General features: G+C 42.8%; 1 protein-coding gene across 6 annotated transcripts in view; it reads left to right on the forward strand.

Annotated features, from left to right (window-relative positions):
- Positions 1 to 26484, forward strand: part of LOC147575750 (uncharacterized) — a 37770-nt gene that overhangs the window by 8309 nt on the left and 2977 nt on the right. For 3 of the 6 annotated variants that reach the window (XR_015241521.1, XR_015241523.1, XR_015241522.1), the window contains exons 2-5: positions 12060 to 12215; positions 12408 to 12503; positions 13173 to 13250; positions 25950 to 26427. Coding sequence is in view for 1 of the 6 variants with exons in the window: in XM_086679537.1 (XP_086535663.1) it covers positions 12209 to 12215; positions 12408 to 12503; positions 13173 to 13250; positions 14879 to 15015 (318 nt within the window). In the remaining 5 variants the exon portion in view is untranslated. Of the gene's footprint in view, positions 1 to 12059; positions 12216 to 12407; positions 12504 to 13172; positions 13251 to 14878; positions 16694 to 25267; positions 25783 to 25949; positions 26428 to 26484 lie in introns of those variants that run through there. The other 3 variants (XM_086679537.1, XR_015241524.1, XR_015241525.1) reach the window with 3 other exon arrangements.

Here is a 26484-nt window from a genome sequence, read left to right on the forward strand (position 1 = left end):
GAGTAATATTCTATTGTGTGTGTATGTAAGGTGGAAGCTGATTTTACCTTTCCTTTCCTTTTGTAAGATTTTGTAGGGGTGGGATGATGGGATAGGGATCTATCCCAACAATGCTCCTCATTGTTACCTCTCTTGTCTGGAAAACCAAAAAACAAGAACGTGTGCACACATGCGCACACACACACACACAACACACACACACACACACACACACGTGTCCATCTCCTCTGAAGTTTATACCGTTAGATTTTCCAATCCGAACCCCTTCATGGTGCAATTTCCTGGTCATCTACTCTTCTTCCCTGAGGACTACAGTATCTTGCTTACTGTTTCCCCCATCCCTTAATCCTGCCGTGATTTCTGGTAGGTTTTCTATGCAACAGTTCCCGGACCCAATCACTTCTATCTGTTGTTTTCTCCCCTCTGCCTCGACCAGCAGCTCCCATTATCATTCTGGTAGTTCTAATTGTCAGTCACCCGAATCTCTGGTTTTGAGCCTCCTACCCTGTATGACTCCGATATTTGCACTCACTTTGTCTTGTACCACCACTATTGACCCTCCCACTTTTTTTTATTATTAATTTCTCCCCTTATATCCTTACATATGTTCATACCCATTTCATGGTTCTTCATTATAATCATTCTTTTGTAGCACATTCTTGATTTCTTTGACACTTTCTTTCTCAGTCATGTGCCTGGCAAATTCCAATCTATCTGTCTATGTGTTGGCAGCTGAACATCAAAGGGTAGAACATAACTGCGCTTTCTGGTTTCACTCTGCATTGACTGCCACCACTGAAACATTCCCACCAGTCGGCAGTCGTATTTTTTCCTGGCAAATTTACTTTCTCATTCTCCAAGGTGACTACTTCATATCTTCTCACTCTTCAGACCTCCATAACCTTGATCGATGACCTAAACTTCTATTTTATGGACGGCATTTAAGTAATTTCATGCTACTGCTCATATTCCTACCACAGAATCGAATAACCTCCTGGAATCAGTACCCATGCTCTCGGATTCTTTTCTTGGTTACAACGAAAGGGAAAACGTAGTTCACTTCAAAGACCAAGTTCTTCATATTGGCCCAAATGCTATCTCTTCTAGTGGTCACAAACTTTTTTTTCAATCATCTCATCTCTTTGTTCAGCAACTTTTCCACTGTACTTGATGGATTGTTCCCATTAGCACACAAACAAGCTTGGGTATTTCTTCCAGGTAAACTCTTCAATCCTTAGCGTAGCCTACAAAAACGTCCATGGTCTGGCTGCTCTTATCTTTCCATTTTCATCTTCCCACATCCTACTTTCCAGTCACCCTAGACAACTGGCTATTTGCCAAGGAGCCCTTCTGCTGTATACGTCCAGGTGTCTGATTACATTCAGTGTACAAAACTCAGGGAGATATGACCCAGAACCAGGAGAAAAATCAACCATTTACCCACTCATGATAAAAAGCCTCAGCAAACTAGGAGTAGAGGGGAACATTTTCAACTTGATAAAGATCATCTACAAAAAACCAAAGCTGACATCATCCCTACTGGTGAGAAACTAGGAGCTTTCCTGCTAAGATCAGGGATAAGGTAAGAATGAGCCCTCTCACTCCTTGTTTTCAACATCATACTGGAAGTCCTAGCTAATGCAATAAGGTAAAAACAAACAAACAAACAAACAAATAAATGGTATAGAGTTTGGGAAGGAAGAAATAGAACTGTCTTTGTTTGCAGATGACGTGATTGTCTATGTAGAAAATCCAAAAGAATCAACAAAAACCTCCTGGAACTAATACCTGATTATAGCAAGTTTGCAGGATACAAGTTTAATATAAAAAGCCAATCGCTTTCCTGTATGCCAGCAATGAGCCAGTGGAATTGAAGCAAATACACAATACAATTTACATTAACAACACCCACCCCCAAAGTGAAATACTTACATATAAATCTTAAAAACATAGTAACAAGATCAGTATAAGGAACATTATAAACTTGACTAAGGAAATCAAAGAAGAACTACATTATTGGGGAAATTTTCCATTTTTAAAGATAAGGAGACTCAATATTGTTAACATGTCTACCTAGTCAATGCAATCCTAATCAATATCTCAATTTGTGGATATGGACAAAATGATTCTAAAATATATGTGGAGAAGCAAAACACCCAGAATAACCAACACAAAATTGAAGGAAAAGAACAAAATCAGAGGACTGACACTCTCCCACTTCAAGACTCACTATAAATTTGCAGGAATGAAGACAGTATACTCTTGGTGGAAAAATAAACAAATATATCAGTAAAACAGGATTAGAGAACCCAGAAATAGACCCCTGTGAATATAATCAACTGATCTTTGACAAGGATAGAAAGGCAATATGATGGAAAAAAGTCTTTTTTTTTCCTAGGTTTATTTTTATTTGTTTGAGAGAGAGAGAGAGAGAGCAAACAGGGGAGGGGCAGAGAGAGAGAGAGAGAGAGAGACAGAATCCCAAGCAGTCTCCATACTGTCAGCACAGAGTCTGATGTGGGGCTCAAACTCAAGAACCGTGAGATCATGACCTAAGCCAAAACCAAGAGTTGGACGCTTAACCGACTGAGCCACCCAGGCACCACAAAATAGTCTTTCCAACAACTGGTGCTGAACCACTGGACATCCACGTGCAAAAACGGAGTCTAACTACATACCTCACACCCATCACAAAAATTAACTGAAAGTTCAGAGACCTAAATGGAAAATGTAAAAGTGTAAAACTCTTGGACAATAACATAAGAAGAAATCTAGATGATCTTGGGTGCGGTGATAACTTTTTAGATACAACACCAAAAGCGCAATCCACACACAAAAAAAAACGTTTGATAAGCTGGACGTCATTCAAACTAAAGCCTCTGCTCTGCGAAAAACACTGTCAAGAGAATGGGAAATCGAGCCACACACTGAGAGAAAATATTTGCAAAAGTCACATTGGATCAAGAACTATTATTCAAAATCCACAGACACATACAAAAAAAATTAGAGAACAAGAACAAAAATAAATAAACAAGTGGCAAGAGATCCAAATAGGCACCTCACCAAACAAGATACTCAGATGGCAGGGGACAAGCTGTTCCACATTCTGTGTCTCCAAGGAACTGCAAACTAAAACCACAGTGAGATACCCCCACACGCTTATTACAGAGGGGAAAATCCAAAACACTGAGAGCACGAAATGCTGGTGAGGATGGAGACCAGTGGGAGCTCTCATGCACTGCTGGTGGGAATGCAAAATGGTGCCGCCACTTTTGAAGACAGTTGGGTGGTGTTTTACAAAGCTAACTATAGTCTTACCATATGATCTAGCGATCGGGCTCCTTGGGATTTACCCAAAGGAGTTGACAACTTATACCTGCACAGAAACCTGCACACAAATGTGTATAGCAGTTTTACTTATAATTGCCCAAACTTGGAGGCAACCAAGATGTCCTTCAGTAGGTGAATGGGCAAATAAACTGTGGTCCATCAGACGATAGAATATTATTCAACACTAAAAAGAAATGAAATATACAACCCTGAAAAGACCTGGAAGAACCTTAAACATTATTACTAAGTGAAAGAAGCCAATCTGAAAAGGCTATATATTCCAATTATATGACATTCTGGGAAAGGAACAATATGGAGGCAGTTACAGGATCAGTGGTTGCCAGGAGTTAAGGGGGAAAGAGGAATGGATGGGTGAAGCAAAGAAAATTTTAGGGCAGTGAAACTATTTTGTATGATGCTATAACGACAGTTGTATGTCATTACACATTTGTCAAAACCCATAGAATGTGAACACACTGAGTGATCTCTAATTTAAACTGTGGACTTTGGATGACAATGACATATCAGTGTAGGTTCATTGGGTATAACAAAATTTCCACCCTGGCCTAGGAGGAGTGGAGGAGACTATGCTTTTGTTGAGGCAGGGGGTGTAGGAACACATTCCATTAAATTTTGCTGTGAACCTAGAACTACTTAAAAAAAAAAAAAAAGACTATGGGGCACCTGGGTGGCTCAGTAGGTTAAGCGTCTGACTTCGGCTCAGGTTATGATGTCACGGTTCGTGGGCTCGAGCTCTGCAAGGGCTCTGTGCTGACAGCTCAGAGCCTACAGCCTGCTTTGGGTTCTGTCTCCCTCTCTCTCTGCCCCTCTCCCACTCATGCTCTGTCTGTCTGTCTCTCTCAGAAAAATAAGATTGAAAAAAAATTTTTAAAGGCTATTAAAAAAAAAAATCAACCAAGAGAACTAGGCCCAGCAATAATAGTTAATAAAGTTAATAGAAAATAATCCTAAGGGGTGCCTGGGTGGCTTGGTTGGTTAAGCATCCAACTCTTGATTTTGGCACAGGTCATGATCTACACGCTTCGTGGGTTTGAGCCTGAGTCGGGCTCTGCACTGACAGCATAGAGCCTGCTTGGGATTCTCTTATCTCTCTCTGTCTTTGCCTCTCCCTCGCTCATGCTCTGTCTCCCTCTCTCTCTCTCTCTCTCTCTCAAAATAAATAAATAAACATTAAAAAATGGAAGAAAGAAAATAATTTTAAAATAGTTTCTATAACTGTTATCATGTGTTAAATAATGTAAAAGAGAATACGATTGTCAAATTGGATAACTGATTTTTAAATACAGAGCAAACAACACAATGTAAACTTAAACACAAGGACTATTATGAAGGATAAAGAGGGAAAAAGGAGCATTTCTTAATGTAAGAGAGGCCAATTCATCAAGAAGCCATAATTGCTTTAAATGTGTATAAATGTAATAACAGAGCTTCAAATATATGAAACAAAAGCCAGTGGCATTGAAAGGAGAAATAGAGAAATCCACACTTATAGTGGCAATTGAATCTGGAAATATGACCTAAACTGTAAGCAGGCAAAAATAATTTAATTTTGATTTATTTTGAGTGGTTATTCCGTTCACATGGCTGAAAATCAGAGGTGAAAAGCACATAGTGTATATGGTATATACAGCATAAAGATATGGTGAAAAATCTCGCCACCTTGTTACTCGCTCCTTAGCCAGTTTTCCTTGGAGGTAACACTGTTACCAATTCTTCTGTATTGCCTAAAGATATTTTATCCATATATAAAACGTTTATGTACCCACTTTTCCCCTTTTCTATACAAATAGTAGCACACGGTACTATTTCAGAATTTTCAGAATTTTGGGGGGTACCATTTAATAATATTTTTGATTCCATTATTGGTACACAAAACCCCAGATTAGGTAAGCTTTAGGGCATGGCACTTTGTCTGTAGTTCTATGGATTCTTTTTTGTATTCAATTGTGTGTGCCATGGCTTGAAATTCTTCAGAAAGTTTCAAGCCCCACTGAGATCGCATGAGAATTTTTTTTTTTTAATTATTGGGATGTAATTCACATACCATAAAATTTACCCTTTCTTTTTTGTTTTTATTTTTTCAATTTTAATTTTTATTTATTCACTTTTTTTTTTTTTTTTTTTGAGAGAGCGCGTACACGTGTGCAAGCGAGGGAGGAGCAGAAGAAGGAGAGACAGAATCCCAAACAGGCTCCAAGCCCAGTGCAGAGCCTGATGTGGGGCTCGAACTCATGACTGTGAGACCATGACCTGAGCTGAAATCAAGAGGCAGTCGCTTAACCACCTGAGGCACCCAGGTGCCCCACACACTTTCAAAGTATGCACTTTAAGTGGTTTTTAATGTATTTATTAAAGTTGTGCGAACATCACCACTTCCTAATTCCAAAGTATTTCCATTACCTGTATCCATTAGGAGTCACCCCGTTTCCCCTAACACATCTGCTGACTCTATAGATATGTGCAGTGGACATTTTATAGAAATGAACTCATATAATATGTGGTCTTTTGTGTCTGGCTTCTTTCACGTAGCGTACTGTTTTCCAGTTTCATCCATGTTATACTTCACTCCTTTTTGCGGTTGAATAATACACCACTTTTCATTTGCATTAGAATTTTAAACATCCTTGCTAACAATGTGTAATTGAATCGGTACAGGATGAGGTGGTGTGGTCTCGTACACATTAAAACATAAGTCCTTTTTAGGTTGTGAATTTGAAAAGGTCTATTTTTAACACATTTTACAAGAATATTCAGATATGAATGAAGCACATTTCGGAGAATCAGGAAGCTGTGCCTGTTGCCACAGACTTTTGGCAAAGATGGTAACTTATGTGTAGGTTTCTGAAGCTTTTCTCAGAATTGGAAATGACCAAAAGACATTAAAGGAACAAAAACAAAATGCCCCCGGCTAATTTGTGTGGAAACCAGGGAATGATGCCAACCACACTGCATGAAATTCAAGGTATATCTATTAAGTCCAGTGCAGTGGGACCAGATGGAAGTCACAGAGGAGGAAGGAAATTCTTCAGGTTCTATCAGCATCCCCTTAAGTCACTGATCGAGGCTGACGTAGGGTGGGAGACAAGGCTAAATTAAGAATATGACACACTGCTTACAGCAATGAAAAGCAGGTTGGGGATTTTCTCTGATCCATTGTCTCAGTGACGTCGGGTTTCACATAGAGACAGATAAGGACTTTCCCAAGCAGGAGGGCCATGAATGTTACTTTCTCGTCAAGAGGATGGGACACTGTTCCAAATGAGTGGATGTACCAAGAGTAGCTACCAAGCCAAACAGTAAACTGATGTGGAAAATGGCCTTCCTATGACAGGGAATGAAATATGGAAGTCAACCAACAAAGACCCCACCCCAATGTGACCTGGGGCAGACTTTGGCCTCAGTTCTTTCTGGCCTTCTATAGACTTCTTTTGGAATGGTTATGAGAACATATATCATCGACCCTCCAGCTGATGTTTAAGGGGAGGTTTAAGGGGTGCCCAGGAACAGTGAGGAGACTCAAGGCGAGTCCATGTACGTTATTTGGGGGCAAATATTGGATTTGTCCATGTACATTTCCATTGGATTTGTCCATGTACATTTGTCCATGTACATTTCCGCATGTACATTATTTGGGGGCAAATATTGGATCTGGTATTTACCTCCATGTTTGTAAGTATGTCAGTACACAATCTCTTTATTTTTTCATTTAGAGCTTATATTGACCTCCTATTTTGGTAGATGCTGTTTAGCACACATGTCCTCCAAACACCAATTCTGATGCTTTTCCAGTCCTCCTGGTTATACCACAGGTTTTAGTTAAATCACTATGAAGTATTCATATCACTGGACTAAATAAACACTGCCCTCTGCCTTGCCAAGCAGCATACTGCTTGCTTCTTACACGACTTTTGTTTTTCCTGTAGTTAGTAATTGCCTGATTTATTTCACTTGCCCATTTCCTTGTACCTTGTACTTTTGCTAATATTTCTCCTTCCTTTCAATATAATGTTCCACAGAGTCAAATTCACCTGTAACCTATCCACTTCATTGATTTTCCCCAAGACATTCCATTGATCTTCATGGGTTGTCCTCTAGTGGAGATGTCTTTCCGCATATCAGGTGTCCATCCATATGGACAAGCAAGACATCCCAAATCCCAAAGCTCCCCGTGCGCCTGCACAACACCAGACGCCTCTGCTTCTGGCATCTTTTCAGGGTTTGACCTCGTTCTCGTCAGTACCTCTCGTGGCACACACTGAAGTGTCACATTTCACTGCTCTGACAGGTGCTAACCGTCCCGCCCTATCTTTTCTGTTCTTCATATTTTTGTGGTCTACAGACATTTCCAGGATTCATTATGGTTGGAATCTGTGAATCTGTGTTTCTGTTCTCATTTTTCTTGTTCGGTGCAGATTTCTAAGAGGAAAGGTGTGCAGAAGGATCTTTACGTTGCCATTTTACACAGAGGTCAACCACTCTGTCTTCTTCAAACACCTTCTTCCCTTGCTCCTGTGACTCTAGTGTGTGGGTTCTTCTCTTCCCTCTTTCTGTCCTACAACACGTCTGAATTTGGGAGTCCCTCAGGCTGTGGTGTGTGGCTACCTACTCATCTCTCTCTATCTCTCTACCCATGATTCTCTAATCCATCCATGTGATGATAAATACCTTCTGTGTCCTGAGGACTCCCCAACTTTTAATTTCATCCAAGATTTCCCTGTAAAGACCTGATCTTGTCTATTTTTCAAATGCATCACAAACTAACCATGTGTCAAACTGAACTCCTGATTCTCAGCGCTAAAGCTGTTCTGCTGCTGGGCTTTCGCATCTCAATTACAGTGGTGCCATCCACCCGGTTGCTTGAGCCTAGAGCCTGGCAATTTCTTCCTCTTGTTTGTTTGTTTTTATTTTAGAGAGAAAGCATGTGTGTGAGTGGGGGAGAGAAGCAGAGGGGGAGGGGGAGAGAGAGAGACAGAGAATCTTAAGGAGGCTCCATGCTTAGTGCATAGCCCGACTTGAGGCTTAATCCCATGACCCTGGGATCATGACCTGAGCCAAAATCAAGAGTTGGATGCTCAACCGAGTGAACCACCCTGGCACCCCTCTTCCTTTTGTTTAACAAACCTCTCTGCACCCCCATTTAACCCCAGTTCACTTAATCCAAAATTCCAATTCCAAAATATATCTTGAATCCTTTTGCCATACTCTAAACTACTATAATTTCTTATTCGGATCACTGACTTTGCAGCCTAACAGACTCCCTGCTTCGACTACTTGGCTTTCCACCCCATGCTTCCCAGCAGCAGCCACAACGGATTTAAAGCGTCAGTCAGATCACGCACTCCTTTCCTTGGAGATCCTAGTGAATTCTTGTAGCATCTCCAAGAACACCCAAGCTTGTACCAGCCTGGGTGTGGCCTGGTTTTGCCCGCCTCTTTCACTGCAACTCCTGCAGAGTGATCAGGGCAGAGAAAAGCAAGAGGGTTTCTGGCCTCAGGGCATTTGCACGTGCTGTTCTTTTTACCTGGTTCACGCCTACACTCTCTCTTCATATGGATTGCTCATTTTCATCCATGAAATCTCATCTCAAATATCACTTCCCAAGAGGTTTAGAGGGTCACCCAATCTAAGGCAGTTTCCCCGGCTATGGTCTCTCATAGGACTCCCTTCTTTTTCTTTAATACCTGGCCCTAATTCATATCTGTTTTCTTTCTTGCCTAAAGTCTGTCTTTCACACCAGAGAATGAGACTAGAAGCTAGTTCTAGGATTTTTTTTTTTTTTCCCTTTCAACATTATCCTTCCGGTGCCTGCCCTGTGGAGATCCTCAATATATTTTTCAATTCAAGGAATGATTTTAAAAATAAGCAAGCAGCAATAAAACAAAACAAAAACAGGACCTATCAAAACATTCTGCTGCAAACAGGATTGCCATCGATTCAGATACAGAGTGTATTTCAGGAAAGACGATGACATTTTAGGGAGCATTTGCTCTCTCTCGGGGCCCTTAAAGAAATCGTGAAGTCTCCGAAGAAGAGAAGAAAGATGTTACGGAGAGACAGCAAAATGCGGACGAAAGGGAAATGTCGACTCAAATGCAGGGGGACGGTAAGACCAGGACAGAAATTCCGACGGCATTGGAAGCCATGAGGAACAGAGTCGACGCTGCCAAGAATAAAGTCAGTTCAGTGAAAGGCAGGTACAGGATGCTCTGAGAACACAGAGGGAAAGGGGACTGGAAGGAGCACACCGGGCGTGTGACAGACAGACAAGAAAGAGTGCGGTGTGGACAGATGGCGGACGGTCCTGACAGGGAGAGAGGAAATGGAGCCAGTGGATCCAAATACGCCCGTGCACGAATGAATGACAGGACTAGCAACCTGGACGTATGTTGGTGACTTTCTGTGTCCTCTGTGTCTTGTACACAGTACGTACTCAATCCACGTAGGCCAGTTTTAACATAAAAAAATTTTTAGGTTCTCATAAAAACAACTAAGACGGAGGGTTGCAGTTTTATTGTTGACATACAAACTTCAATAAAATTACTGTAACAAAATGTGTACTGAACAACAAAATACATAATGTGAAATCTATTTATAATGTGTGAAGAAAAGAATCAAAACAACAGAGGAAGGAAACACGAGCATCATTCCTTTGAATTTTTACCTGACCAAAGAGATCTATGATTATATCTATGATTATAGATAAATTTAATATAAACCAATAAGATTTCTTTAAATACATAAAACATTTTGTTCTTCTTTTTAAGGTCCATGGAACACTAAATAACAAGTTTTAAATTAAAAATAACTTATGCACATAATATAATTTTATCTTAAAAATATGTGTAGATATATACAAATATATTTATTTTTAAATTTATTTACTTATTTTGAGAGAGAATGTGAGTGGGGTAGGGGCAGAGAGAGAGAGACAGATTCCCAAGCAGGCTGTGTGCTGACAGCACAGAGCTCTACATGGGGCTCGATCCCACAAACCATGAGATAATGACCTGAGCTGAAATCAAGAGTGTATGGACTGAGCCGCCAGGTACCCCACAAATGTATTTATGTGGGTAAAAATAATGCAAAATGGAGACTGGAGTAGTAAGAGTGTTTTCTCTGAGTGGTGGGATTTCTTTTGTTTTGTTTTTTTTTAATGTTTATTTGTTTTTGAGAGAGAGACAGAGTGTGAGCAGGGGAGGGGCAGAGAGAGAGGGAGACACAGAACCGGAAGCAGGCTTCAGGCTCTGAGCTGACAGCACAGAGCCCGACACGGGGCTCGAACCCATGAACTGTGAGATCATGACCTGAGCCGAAGTCCGATGCTCAACCGACTGAGCCACCCAGGCGCCCCTAGGGGTGGGATTTCTAATTATTACTATTTTCCTTTCATTTATATGAATTTTCTGTCATTTCTACAGTGGACTCGTATTGCTTGTATAATTAAAAAAGTGAAGGGGAAGCCGGTCAATTCACACTCAAGTGAAATGTTATTAGTAAAGACACAGCCCATCATAAGGGAGGGGTGACCAGTAGGAAGGACGAGACGTGCATACAGACAAAAAAACCTTCAGTGTGTTTGGGGAAAGCGTTATTAAACCATAAGAATTGAGAGAAGTCCAAGAATACGTTCTCTATGGAAAAGGAAACCAAGGGAGGAGAAAACTAGATCACAGGCTGTCTTCACAGGCAGAAGGCTTTCCCAAGCATCACATACCACGAGGTAAAGAGCAGGAAGAGAAACAATCCCAAAGGAATATGGATATTAAAATGAATGCTAACCCTAGAAGGATTATAGTGCTGTGCTGTTGATTTTGGAAAGTGGAGAAAACTCCAAGCCTCTTGAAGTCGTAAGAGACACTGTGCTGTAGTAAAAAGAGCCCTGAGTAATCGGGCACATTTGAATTTCAGTGCAAGGTCTGCAACTCAACCAGCCTGTAACCTGATTACTGAACTGTCTCTGACCCTCAGTTTGCACCTCTATAAAATGGGGATAACGATGCTTGCTTTGGATGATTGCTATATTGAATTATCCAAAGAAAGTTTGTGAGGGGTGCCTGGGTGCCTCGGTTGGTTAAGCGGCCGACTTCGGCTCAGGTCATGATCTCGCAGCTCACGAGTTTGAGCCCCGAGCTGGGCTCTGTACTGGCAGTTCAGAGCCTGGAGCCTGCTTCCATTCTCTCTCTCTGCCCCCACTCTGCTCGCACTCTGTCTCTCAATCTCTCTCTCTCTCTCAAAAATAAATAAATAAATAAAATAAACATTAAAATATTAAAAAAAGGAAGTATGTGAACACATATGGATAAACATATATACAGAAAGGGGTGTGGATTTTGAAGAATTAATTCGGTATCTATGTGTGGAGCACTTACTACGTACGAGCCACAGGGGCATAGAGACCTCATGTCTGCCCTCATGAAGCTCACGAACGTCATGTCCACGAACGCAGCCTAAGATAGTGGAGGAGGAATTCCCCTGAGGACAGCATGCTGGGCGTCTCAGGGAGGAGATGTTGGTGTTTGAACTGGACCTTACCGGAAAGCCAGAATCTGGACGTACTAATCCACGGGCAGGAGGGGGAGAGATTAAACACCCCCTGCGTTATGAAGAAGGATGGAGAAAGGCAGGAGGAGAAAAATAACAAGTTGTCAACAGAGCGTTGTTCGATTTGATTAGATCCGCAATGATCTAATCATTTTTTTCGCCTACAGATCTTCAAAGATCATTGTTTGGATGACCATGCAGGCGCAGAGAACTGAGACAGTGATGTTAGGAAGCTGGTGAAAACGCTCCCCTATTTATTTCTGCCTGCTTGTCTGTGACCAGTGTTTCACAAAAGGAGTGAGAAATTAGTAACCACATGCTGGGTAAGATGTTCACGAGAAGGTCAGGAAGCTTGTTTGTCAACCTTAATTGACAACTGATGTTTAAAAGGCGAAGCATCATTCTCGTAATTTAATGGGAGAAATTGCTATTTAATGCCAGAGGGGAAGAGCTACCATATGCAAAAGCCTGTGGAAATGAGAAAGACGGACAAAATAATCCCCTTTTTGTTTTAGGAAAACGTAAAGTGGTGCCCCAGGGATTGTTGGCAAATATTATCATCTTTGAAAGCTACTACTTAACACAAATTCCGGGAAACCAGAGGCTTCTGGGTAATGTGAATCACAAGGAAAGAATGCCCCGTTTTGTGGCTGAAACTTTTTAATGGAATACTGGTTGATCTTAGCGAAGAAGGCCAGGGGTCAGGGGCAGTTTGGGAGAATTTTCTGCCTGTTTCTGTAGAGGCCCCTACATAAAACACTTCTTTCTCGGCCTGATTGAAATGTTTCATGTGATCACCTACCCGTGGGAGCCACTCACATCTCCAGAGATATGCTTCCTCCTTTTTCCCTATGTTGCCTAACTTGAGATAGAGCTTAATAGGGCTCTACTCATTCTTTAAATGAACATTTATTAAGCACTGGTTGCCTCCATGCCTCCTGTATTTGACGATCTTGATTTAGAGATGGTGTATCTGAGACAGGATCCCCTTAGCCAAACAGAATCACTCTACGTTTTAAACCAGAGGGCATTTACTACAGGGAATTGGTTACCTGATGAGGGGGGAAACTGAGATGCCAAAGTGGGTGGTAAGGCCACCCAGGGGTTATCGTAAGAGCAGGCAACTGCTTCGGCCCCAGGGCTGCAGAGGGCCAGGGGGAACTATTGGGGGGGATTGTTGTGGGGTGTCCAGGAGCATCACAGAAAGCTGAGAGGAAGGGAGAGATATCCTGACTCCTTTGGGTTTCTAGCTTTCTAATCTTTCACTGGTGTCTTCACAGGCCAAACCCATCCAGAACTGGAGGAAAGGGAGGAAGAAGTTCCTCGTAATACAGAGTACAGCACTAGGAGAGAGATGGGTAAGCCAGGACTGTACTGTGATGTAGTCTGTCTGTGCTAAGTCCTACAAGAGCAGGTTGCACGGACCTCTGTGCGCTGAGATGCCTTCAGAAGAAGCTATTATTTGAGCTGCTTCATAATGAATAGTTCTATGGTAGGAAAAGGCAGGTTGGGGGTAGGGGAGGAAGGGTGCTTTGAAAGAGAGGGGAAAAGACTTGGAGGGCTCAGAGCTTATGTTGGAGTTGAGGAATCACAAACAGCTCTTTGGGGATAGAGCATCAGTGGATGGCAGGTGTGCAGGGGATGAAGCTGGAAAGAGTTGGGGACTTCCTAGCGCTTAGGACGAGGAGCTGGCCTCGGCTAGGACGCTAGGATGGGGACAGTGTCATTGAGAGTTCCCTCGGGGGTCTGCACCAGCGTGAAAATGTGGTGTAAGGGGGAGACTGAAGACAGGGAGGTCGATTAGAAGGAGGAGAGAGTGGGGAGAAGGGCGGGACTCCCCAGGGAGGAGCACACAGTGAGGAGGGGAACCTAGTGACATCAAGAACGTTGAATGGATAGGATTTGGAGATTTTTTAAATGTTTATTTTTGAGAGAGAGAGAGAGAGAGAGAGAGACAGAGAGAGAGAGACAGAGAGAGCAGGGGAGGGGCAGAGAGAGAGGGAGACACAGGATCCGAAGCAGGCTCCATTCAGGCTCCAAGCTGTCAGCACAGAGCCCGAACTGTGGCTCGAACTCACGAACTGTGGCATCATGGCCCAAGCCCAAGTCAGACGGTGCTTAACTGACTGAGCACAGCCAGGCGCCCCTAGGATTTGGCGATTTTAATGTACATCATGAGGGGAGATGCAGAAATCCCCATTGGATGGTCATGGTGCCATTTACCCAACAGGAGGAGGGAGCTTTTTATTGACCTCTCTGATATTTTCCATGTAGAGTTTTATTTTTGGCTGCTAGTGGAGTTTGAAATGGAGAAAGCTAACGCTGTCTATCTGGTTGATGCGCCATTACTGATAGGAAGAGAGTAGATAGGACACACCCACCGCTCTCCCCATTAGCTGCCTCACTTCCTGTGGGAGAGACACGTATGCCAGCACAGAATAGCAAGACAAAGTGATAGTCATGGAAGAGGTCATTGCCAGCTGCTAAGGAGCTGAAGGGGGAGCCAGCTTCCAACTCTGCCTGGGTGCAAGTGGAGGCGGGGTATTCATGAGGCCTTCCAAGAGGAAGCGACTCTTGACCTGACTCTTGAAGGGTGCGTGGGAGCTCTGTAGGTGGAAGAGTGAGAAGATAAAGTGTGTAGAGACATGACCTATGAGAGAACATGGTCCCATCTTGTTGAACATAAGTGTGAGAAGGACAGAATGATGTGAAATGATGCCAAGAAGGAAGCGAGGGGTAGAGCAGTGACAATGTTCACCCTATAATTGATGGGGAGACCTTGGTAAATTTTGAGGAGATCCTTTTTAGATACCACTCTCTTGCTCACTCAACAAATATCATCTGAGTTCCCTGTTGGACCACTCTGGTGGCAGAGTGAAGGATGAATACGTAAGAGATGTTTCACAGGGAACCAGCTGTTTTCCAAAACGTGCTGCTTCTGCCTCCAGTCGCAACTAGACCACATTTCTGTCTCTCTTGCCATTAGGTGTGGCTGCGTGTCCTTATTCCAATCTAAGCAATGTGTGCAGAAGTGAATCGTGCTTCATTTTGGTGAGATGGGGCCTTTGTGACCTACCCTGTGCTGGGCTTTATGCTTTTCCTCTTCCTGGCCGACTGGGTTGAGACCTTGGAAACCAAGTCAGGAAGATGCTGGAGCTGCCGTCAGCACAGGCCTCCCTACTGTCTGGAAACATACCCTGGACCATATGTGAGCCAGAAATAAACATTTCTTAATGTGAGCCCTTGTGTATATGAATCTATCAGCATAGCTCAGCTACCCTAATCATAATCTTAGTGACATAAGAGGTTGGTGTAAGTAAATGAAAGTTTCAGCTGGGGCCATAGAAGTGAGGATCGAGAAGCAGGAGGAGAGGGAGTAAATGGCTGTTTAGAAGACAGAAAAAACAGGTGATGGAAAGTGGTTGGCTTCGTGGGTGAGAGCGGTCCAGCATGGCTCCTGATTCCTGCCTTGGGTGACTGGTCAGATAATGGTAACATTCCATGATGGAACCAGAAGAGGAGCAGGATGTTTGGTGTTAGGGGTATGGATCTGACTTAGTGAAGGTCTGGGATTTAGACATTTGGGAGACGATAAAGTTATGAAGGTATGAAATGATTCATTTAAGCATAGAGGTAGAGCGTAGAGAACAGGATAGATAATGGACTTCGATGAAGCATCTATCTATCTATCTATCTATCTATCTTTCTATCTATTTACTGTTGGCCTTCAAATATTTTGATCATGAAATTTCAAACATATAAAACTGAGAGAATGGTGTCATGAACTCTGCACAACCATCATCATGCTTCAGCGATTTCATGTTTGTTAGCTTTCTATTGCATAGAACAAATCACCCCAAAACTTAGCAACTGAACACAGTAAATATTTATTATTGCATACCATTTTGGTGGGTCATAAATCCAGGAATGCCTCAGCTGTGTGGATCTGGAACTGTGGTCATCAGAAGGCTTGACTGGGGCTTGAAGATCTGCTTCCAAGGTGATTCGCTCACATGCTTGGCAAGTTAGTGCCAGCCATTGGCAGGACGTCTTATTCAAGGGTCTTTATGATGTGCCTGCTGGCTTCTCCCAAAGTGAGTCACCTTTAGAGATAGCAAGGCAGAAGATGTATGTGACCTATCCTTGGCAGTCAGACGCCTTCACTTTCACAGTGTCTTGTGGCTACACAGATCAACTCTGTTCACTGTGGGAGAAGATCACACAAGAGCATGAATACTAAGAGGTGGAGGTCATTGGGGTCATCTTGGAAGCTGGTGACCCTATCACTCCCAGCCAGTCTTATTTCCTCTATACCCTCAACTCACGGCCCCTTGCCTACATTGTTTTGAAAGAAATCCTCAATATTGTACCATTTTATTATTAAGCATTTTCAATAGGTATCTGAAAAGTTTATGGTATTTTTTTCTGATAGAATCCAATATCTGGTCAGTATTAAAATTTCCCCATTTTGTATATTTCTCCATAAATGTACATACATATACATATATTTATTTGTTATATTATTTGTTTATTTGAGTCATGTTCCTACTAAGGTGTATATATTGCAATTAGTTAATATAACCATTAGGTCTCCACCTGTGGGTTCATCCTTTTTTTTTTAGAGGTTTTACATTTATTTGTTGAGGTAGTTTGTTTTGTTCCACAGTCTATTTTTTGATGATTGCAGTATTATTTAGCGTGTCTCATCCTCTCTGTATTTCTCACAGAGACATCAATATTTAAAGTGTCATCAGAGAAAGAGAGCTTACAAATAGATACTTTTGCTAGTGTTAAGATTGGTACTTGGGGGCGCCTGGGTGGCGCAGTCGGTTAAGCGTCCGACTTCAGCCAGGTCACGATCTCGCGGTCCATGAGTTCGAGCCCCGCGTCAGGCTCTGGGCTGATGGCTCAGAGCCTGGAGCCTGTTTCCGATTCTGTGTCTCCCTCTCTCTGCCCCTCCCCCGTTCATGCTCTGTCTCTCTCTGTCCCAAAAATAAATAAAAACGTTGAAAAAAAAAAAAAAAAAAGATCGGTACTTGGCCCAAACCAGTACACTACAACAGAATGAAATTCTGGTATATAAGAATACATTTGAATTCTTATTTTTAACTATAATAATTATTGCTCTTTTGTTGTTTAAAAACCAAGCAGTCAGATTGGAGCACTTCGAGTGCTAGAGTAGAAGCCATCAGCCCTCGGTGCCGTCTCTTCCTGGACTCTGGCCAAGTGTGTGTATATTTGCGATACTGAATTGTTGTTCGCTTTCAGTTGAGGCCAGTAGAGGAACCAGATATTCTGGGGAGCCCTACTGTTCTCTGATACTTTTTTCTTTGCTTTCTTTCTATTCTGTCTTGTGTGTGCACCAAGATAACTGATGGCGGCAGTGTTCAGATTTTGGAAAGCTTTACTTGTGAAACTTGGAGGCGGTCAAGGTGTCATTGTCTTTTTAATTTGTCCTTACAAGGCATGCAAGGGTTCCCAAGTAAGACTTTTTCTTGAAAGACTTACGGCCTAATGTGATTAAGCAACTGCACGTGAAGTATAGCTCTTAAAAGTGATTTTATTTATTTTCACGAATGCTAGCCTACCAATTAGTCTCACAAAGCCTGAAATGGTGACACGTTATCTTTACCATTTTGACTTGTATTATTAATTGAAATTGTATTTAAAACATTATAAACATTAAAAAAATTTTTTTAATGTTTATTTTTGAAGGAGAGAGAGACAGAGCATGAGTTGGGGAGGGGCAGAGAGAGAGGGAGACACAGAATCTGAAGTGGGCTCCAGGCTCTGAGCTGTCAGCACAGAGCCCGACGCGGGGCTTGAACCCACAAACCGTGTGATCATGACCTGAGCCGAAGTCAGACGCTTACCAACTGAGCCACCCAGACGCCCCTGAAAGTGAATATTTTGATATTAACAATAAATCTGAATGACATGCTCTTTCTGTATTACGGTGACGTGATCAGCTATGAAGGAAACCTGTGCCACCACACGATTATTGGTGGACACAAGTTCAGGGATGCCAGAAATGACAATGAAGTTGGTATTTAGTTATTTGGTCCTTCAGAAGCTGAAGCAGAATCCTCAGGTGAAAGGACATTCAAAGAGAATGTCCAGATAAGCAGGAGAAGCGGGAGAGAGTAGTTAATTCAGCAAATATTTGTTTAGAGCCTATTGTGGACCAGGTACTGTTGTTTTAGGATACACTTGGGACACGTTCGTGAAAACCAGACAGGGCTCTGTCTGTATGGACCATACACATTCTCAAGGCCAATGGCAAAAAGGACTGGAAAATGTCCACTGAGCTTGACAAGGAAAGCGCTAAGCTGGTAGGCTTGTGAGAACAGCTCTAAAGGGCTTGTTAGAGTGGAGGCCCCTGTCTCCACAGGCTAAGTGGTGAATGAAGGTGAGGGAGTATAGAATCGTGTGTGTGATTCGTTCAGAAGTTCAGCTGTCAAGGGATGGAGGAAGGGCTGCATAGAGCAAAGCATTTTTCTTGTAAGCTAAGAAAGGCTGAGCACGTTAAGCTGATGGTGCAAATGAGTGTCAACATCTGGAAGAGCAAGGAGAGATATTAAGAGTTCAATGGTCAGGGACAAGGTGAGGTAGACCTAGAAAGTTCTTTGAACAACCTAAGCTGACGGAGAGGGAGTCCTGCAGGGAATTGTCTTAGACACCACCAAGACCTTAGCAGCATACTCTCCCCACTTCCTCACTAATAAGAAACTGGGGCACACTCAGCCCTTACTTCCATGAGCCATGGCAGGAGATGCCTTCCAACTCCTGGATCCTTCTTAGTGTCCAACTTGCTTCATTAGGCACAGGGCTTCCTTCTAAACCAAACCTTCCTTCCTTCCTTCCTTCCTTCCTTCCTTCCTTCCTTCCTTCCTTCCTTCCTTCCTTCTTTCCTTCCTTCCTTCCTTCCTTCCTGATCCTGGTTGAGAAGACAACCAGAAGTGGTGGTGCTGACCTCCAATCTGAAACCATCATGCAAGAAACTTAGGCCATAAAAGTGGGGAAGTAGCAGAATTCCTCCTGCTTTGTTCTGGTTTTCAGAAAACCAGGAATTCTTTATAGAAAACAGGAGTGACCAACCCAGGGCAGTAGGATAAGATCAAGCAGATTGTTCACTGTGTAGGGGCACGTGGGCTCGGGAGCAAATGAAGACTGGAGCTCTCTGCTTATCAGGCCTCATCCCTGGGCCATGGGCTTGAAACTCCAGCAAGAGACATCTTTTTTTCTTTTTTTTTTTTCTTTCTAATTCATACAGACATACTCCTTATCTGCTAGAAGCAGCCCTGGAAAAACTCAAAAAGATACCTCAGTAGACACTCTACCAGTGGCCAGATGAGGTATTCCTTATTTTTTGATAGATAATTCCAAGCTCTCATTTACTTAGAGCAAACCTGAAACATGACTATTTCCAGAGTCTAGTAAGAAATTCTTGAGTGGGTATTTTTTAGTGATATCTCTGATAGCCAAGAAATCATCCGCAGATGAGTCATACAAGAGTCAATGCAAGTATTAAAGAAACACATGGGAAAAATCTACGACCTCATTAGACAACAAAGAAAGTAGAATTGAGCAGCCTTGAGGCAACATTTTAAACACATAAAGATAGGATGATTTTGTCCTGTGTGGGGAAGTTGGTGATGAAGTTTACCCCTCACAGGACAGCTGGCATCATTTGAGGGCAAACCCACTTGCAAAACAGAATGACAACATGCCCCAACAACTATAAAGATGTTCCTATTCTTTTTTCCCCACACGGTTATCCCATGCCTGGAAATTTATCCCATGGAATTAATTCAGAAAAAAAAAGGCTATATGTGTGAAATGGTTCATGGCATCATGATGTACGTATCAGATAAATAATAGGAGCTCAATAAATAATTATGCATTGATCTAGCAGTACATGAGGGTGTCTGCTCTAGGAACATTCTGCAGAGACTAGCTCTGTGATACTGGTATGTTTTCAGAAGTCATCCACACAAAAGGTGTGCAAGCATCTTATAAAACGAAATAGCATATATACACGTTACACAGCGGTGTCTTTGGTATCCACAGGTGATCTTTAGCAAAATTTTCACAAGGAAAATAATCTAGGCATTGCTTAGTGCTTAATATAAAGTAACAGTCCTCAAACTGAAGTGTATTTCAGACTCCACCCCCCAGCAGTTCTGATTCAATGGGTTTGGAGTGGGGACTGAGAATTTGCATCTCTGACAAGGTTCTCAGACAAGCTGACCGTGTTGGTCCCAGGGCCTCACTTTGAGAACCACTGGTTTAGAGTAACTAGCTTTGGCCCCGGGAATTCTAATTATGTCTAAGTATCTGGAATCAAAAACACAACTGAGATTTAAATGATTAGGGGTCACGAATTATGCCTTAGTCATCCATGTGTCCCTAGCACCGAACCCATGTCGTGTCTGGGTTAATGCTTGTTAAACTGAGTTGCAGCCACAGCTGGGAATTTCAATAAATTAAAGGCACATCTTCATTTCACTTTCCGGTTTTTCTCCATCCACTGGAGGCAGGATTGACGAGACCATGGGTCACAGTCATGTTTATGTGGAGGCCACCTGGTTGGCTCAAGCTCTCTGATCTGACCTTGGAGTATTTAAACAGCTGTTGAGACCGGGCAGCGGGGTGGGTGGTGAGTCCCTGCTCTTTCTGTTTTCTGTGCCTCTTAGATCCTAGACTCTCTGTGATGGAGGCCCAAAAAGTGACCCTGTGGCCGAGGATGTACTCTGTGCATTTTCCGCAGTGACAACTGGGAGAGAGCAGTGTGCTTGAGAATCACGTGGGCGTTGAGTTCCCTGAAGGGATGTACTACGATTTAAAAAAAGTACTTCAATTAACATCTCTTTCATGCCTGTGTTTTCACAAATTGTGGAAATGCTAGTCCCACGTTTGCAAAATGCTCTGCAAAAGGGTTTTGTCATACTTTTAAAAATTTTGCTTCCAGTAATAAGGTTTCTTTACAGGTTTGCTGGCATGGCATATGATTAATCTTTTAAATTTCTTTTATCTTAGGGGAAAAATTATATTTTTATTGTTTTAAGTTGCATTTTCCCAACTCCTAAGCCTCCTATGTTCACTGTCCAATTGTGTCTCTTCTTACGGGACTATGGCGCCTTTGTTAAGGAAATTTCCTTTTATTCCTTTTCTAAGGCTTCTTCCTTTTTAAATTAGAATAGGTATTGAAATTTACCAAATGCCTTTTCAAGTCTATTAAAACTCATATATTTTTCCCTTTGATCTGTTATATTGTAGCGGATTATATGAATATATTCTACATACTCTACAGAATAAATTCTACTTGGCCATAATGTTATTCTCTCAATATTCTGCTGGATTCAGTTTTTAAAGACTCTCCCAGTATCAGTTCATAAGTGAAATTTGCTTATGAACTCTTAATTATATACTGATTGAACCACATCCCCCTCTGGCTCTCCATATTTCTTCAATCTGAATTGAGGTTCTTGTATCTTTTCTCCTCTTCACACTATTTTTCTCTTGTGTATGTTTCTATTTCCAAAGAACTAATCACTGATGAGACTTTCTTGTATTTTCCACTGCTTGTTGGGTTTATCCCTGTTGTACTAAAAATTTGACAGTCATGTGTGTTCTTCGATCTATCACCTTGATCCAGTTCCAATGCCATTGCTGCTATACCTAAGAAAAAAATTTATGTCTACCTTGTATCTTTCTGCCCTATTAAATTCTCTTTTTCAGACTGATAGTTTTTCATTAATTGCTTTGGGTTTTTTTGGATAAACAGTGATAGCACATACAAACAACAATTTTACCCCCTTTCCTCACTTTTCTTTTCATTGTCTTATTTCAGAGACTAGAAATTCTAGACAATGTTAAACATGGTGAGAGAGGACATCTTTATCTTATTTTTGATGTTAACAGGACTCACTTTTTCACCATGCATATCATATTAGCTGTTGGCTTTATATAGACATTTAAAAAATCTTTATTTATTTATTTTGAGAGAGAGAAAGAACAAGCAAACAAGCAGGGAAGGGGCAGAGAGAAAGGGAGAGAGGATCCCAAGCAGGCTCCACCCTATCTGTGCAGAGCTCTCGGCGGGACTTGAACTCACAAACAGTGACCTGAGCCAAAAGCAAGAGGCAAATGCTCGACTAAGCGCCCCTAAACCTTCTTTTTCTTGTTGGGGTTCTGTCTCTTTGTTCCCTCTATTTCTAGATTACTAAGCCATTTTTACAAAACAGGTATTGATATTGAATTTTTATCAAATTCCTTTTGACCTTTATTCAGAAAGTCAATTTTTCCCCTTTGACTTCATGAAATAAATACATTTCCTAATTGAGGGAGGTCAGTGTCAACCTTTTGTCCTTGGTTTTCTTTCATTGTCTCCTGTCATCTTTGCAGAGCAGGCTGAAAACGAGCCCCTGGGCGACAGGTGATAGGGTGTCCCCTGCCATTGAAGATGGCAAGATGGATGGACGGGAGTCTGATTTTCTGGTTGTTGTTGTTGGTTGGTTGGTTAGTTGTCAGTCATGGGAAGAAGTCACTCTCCAAAAGTGTCACCCAACGGCAAAGAGAACAAGGTCCTGCAGAACCAGGCACATGTTATAGCCAATGGATGAGAACAGACCAACTGGGGAACAGGACGGAAACCATCACTCTGGCTCTTTACCAGCTAAACGACTGGGCACAGACACCCCAGGTGTGCTCTTTGCCAGGTCAACATGCCCAGAGTGGGTGCCGGGGCCGAACTAATGAAGACTCTCTACTGTAACTTCTTACCCTCCTCCCATTTTGTTTGTTTTCTGAGTAGTGGTTTTGATTCTGAAATACTTCACATTTGGCCATTTTCCTTAATGCTAAACGCTTAGGACTAAGCCTCAGGATTTCCACCAGCCATGGGGAAATGCTTTTCTTGTGAATGCTGTTTGGCTAATGTGCCCAATTATCTCCTATGTTCACAATTATTTCCACAAGGTACATCCTGGACCTTTCTAACTTAATACAAGCTAATGAATTATGTGTGGGATATATATATATATATATATATATATATATTTTTTTTTTTTTTTAAGAATTCAGTCATGGAAGATGAGCCATCTTTCCACTGAGTGTGTGATTCTAAAGGCCTTTCTTGGTATTTAACTACAGGGTAAGACAACAGCTAAACATGTTAAGGCCCTAATGATGAGCCTGGTAGGCTAGGTTATCGAACTGTGAGAGAGGATTCAGATCGTGCTTGCTCCCCAAAAACATGCTCAGTGGAGGCAGATCTGGAGACTCTGATAGAACCCTAGGCTGCCACACTCAAAACCTCCAGCATCTTTAGCAGGGGAGCCGCGAAGGGTCTCAGAGCCTGCTCCAATCACAGCCCTGCTAAGAGGTGAAGCTTCTCAGAGCGAGTGGTCACAGCCACCATGTCACCCGTCCCGGTTACTATTGTCCCGTTGCGCTAACACGTCACAGGCTGAGTGGGAACCTAACTTCGGCTCTTCAGTGGCCTCGTTCAAAGTGTTTTTGGGTCAATCACAGTGCTCTCTCAACAAGACAGATTTGGGGCTGAAAGACCAAGCCAGTCAGGAAATGGACACGAAGATCCCAGGTCAAGGAGGGGCAAGAGAGGTCTTGAAAAGCCAAGGACAAGTAAAATTACGAGAGAGGAAAGACTACGAGGAAACAGGCAGTGAGTGGACGGCGAAAGGAGAAGAAAGGAGCAGATGTGCTGAGCAGAGTGGGTAAGTCCGGAGAAATACAGACTGAGGTTCTGATGTCTCCCAGTTGTGGTTCTTGGAGGCGTCCACATGTGTGTTTGCTTCGTGTCCCCGTGTTCCCTGTGACTCCTGTGGATTCTCGCGTTGCCCACCTGCAGGTGCTAGTCTGTGTGTCCTCGCAGTCAAAAGACCCGGCCCCGGACGCTGACAGTTTGAGAACCCCCTTCGACAGGCAGTGGGACCTTTACTCTCACCCCGCTGTTCCAAATCTGCCCGCCTCACGGGAACCCTGTCAGACACTAGCATGTCTGGGACTGTCCAGGGCTTGAGGCTTTAAAGTTCGCCAGCAGGGCCTGGACCTCTTCACACTCAAACCCGGGAGGCCTGGAGACCATCCTTTAGCTCCAGAAGGGCTCGTCCGGTGCTCTCAAGTCATGAATGGTTATTTACCAGCGGGGCTGGGGAGCCGGTCTCCTACGTGTCCCCTCACACCCCTGGAACTGCCACAGTGACAGTGCCACTCGCTCTCAGTCCCATTTTTTTTTTTTAATGTTTATTTATTTATTTTGAGAGAGAGGCAGAGGGAGTGAGCTGAGGAGGGATACAGAACCCGAAGCAGCTCCAGGCTCCGAGCTGTCAGCACAGAGCCCATGTGGGGCTTGAAGTCAGCACGTGATCATGATCTGAGCCACCCACTGGGCCACCCAGCCCCAGTCCCATTCTTTGGAAACAAAAGAGCAAAAGAACAAAAGGTGAGAATTGATTGTAGGGAGTGAGTGTATCAGGAGAACCTTTCTGATCTCACCTTAGTGGAGGAAAGAAGGCTTTTTTGTGATGGACATCAGCACCAGGAATTTTCCTAACGCCCCGGATTCCCGTGGAGCTCGCTGCCCATTGGGCAGCTTTTCTCCTATGGGGACTGAAGGGCCGGCAGGATGTGGATGGACGTGCCCACACGAGAGGAAAGATGCTCCCTGTGGAGACGGTAGCACGACTCACAGCGGACAGCGTGGGGTGGTCAAGCTTGCTGTCTATACAGAGAGCCAAGGACAGGAAGGTAAACCGAGGCTACATCCTGCAGTGCTCCTTGCGTGGGCAGAGTGGGCATCGGTTTTAGGAACAAGAGAGCGATTCATCAGAGCCTTCGGGGAGGACCGGGCTTTGTGAGGACCAGAGGGAGGAGATCGGACACAAGACCAGGGTAGATGAGTGACCTACCTGGGCCAAGGACAGAGGCAGTCGGAGCTACTCTTGGAAGTTGCTTGTTTATGGCGTTGTGGAAGAGGGACGGTGACTTTTAGGAAAGTGGGAAATGCCAGAGCGGGAGGGGATGGAGAAGAGGAGGAGGAATGGGGGGAGAGAGGCACTTCTTGGATCACTTTAAAAATCTTCAAAGACTCAGTTGATGAGTTACCATCAGATTTCAACACACCCTGTCTCAGGGGGAGACTCAAAAAAATACACGTAGATCATGGCTAAATTAGACTAAGCGTTTCATGTCTGCACTGGGGGAAGTGTGTTGGTCTATAACATATATGTCACTAAATCCTTGAATGTGCTTGCAATTTGTATAGAAATGTAAAAAAAATAAAACCCAACAAAACCCAACTTAGCCTCCTTTTGTCTCCCCCCCCCCCACCCCCGCCAAGACAGTTCGGCTAGCCTAGGGTCTCTTGACTTAGATTTTTAATTCATTGTGATAATTTTCAAGTCAGTTAAAAATTTCCCACATACTATCGATTTATGACTACAAATCAGAAAAATCTAAACCCTCTGTCTTAGCACATTACATCTTTAATAAGACATTCTTTCCAGAATGACATTTCAAGGATATCTGGAGGTGACCGATGGGATGATAATTTTGAGTGAATTTAGAGTTTTAATTACTGTTTTATTTGTAATTGCAAGTGGGTGCTGTGGAGAAAAAAAAAAGAGCTATCAACAAAGGAAATAATTGTTCCAAAGAATTACATCTGCACTGCATTCTCTGTCAAAAATTTCTCATTAAAAATGTGTTTCTTTAAAAGTAACTCAAAGCAGCTGATGAAATATAAGAGCATGGAAAGTTTCAAATCCCAGAGCAAATGTGGATTCATCAGGGATCATTTGCCAGAGACCTGACTCAATGGCAAAAGACCTTCTCACCATTTCTCACATCCCTTCCTGGGTTTCATACGTAAGTTCAGATGCCTGCAGTTTTATTTCCAAAGCTCAGTATTTTCCACTTAAACACTTCCTTTTCATAATACTTCTGGTGTCTCTGGAGTGTTATTACCGTTTGATTTTTCCCTTTTAATAATGACTCCGACTGTTGTGTTTTTTTAATTTTTTTTTTATTTTAAGAGAGTGGATAAAGAACGACTAAGCTACGAACAAGTCTCCCAAAGAGGAGACAATCCCGTAAACCTTCCCAGGATCTCTGCGCCACCTGCCGAGGCTGACGCGCGAGAGATGGCTGTTACCAAGATTATTCCCAAACATCCTCTAGCTTGCTGGAGACCACAAAGATCAGTCCTGCCTGAGAGGCCACTGGTGTGCATCTCACAAAAGAATAAGATGATGGAAAAATATGGCCATCTCCTTGAAGTGGGGGCTGCCGATGGAAGAAAAGCAGTAGATGGGCAGAAGACAAGGTCAAAACCCAGGTCGGGCTGATGCTGTCTGGAAGACCAAAAGCCAGCTGCCTTATCAATGAATTTAATGAGCACCTATTATGTGTGGGGACCTTGCCAAATGCTGCAGGAATCCCTTCCTGAGGGTATTTACAGTCTATTGAGGAGACAAGGCACGTGTAGACCAAATGATTTAATTATCATCTCAGGTGGGTGTTTGGTTGATCTCTGGAGTCCCTCTTGTTCTTCCCCAGAGAACACTATGA

This window comes from Puma concolor, chromosome D2 (assembly GCF_028749965.1).
Source record: "Puma concolor isolate L17-30 chromosome D2, mPumCon1.1.hap2, whole genome shotgun sequence".
NCBI classification, from domain to species: Eukaryota; Metazoa; Chordata; class Mammalia; order Carnivora; family Felidae; genus Puma; species Puma concolor.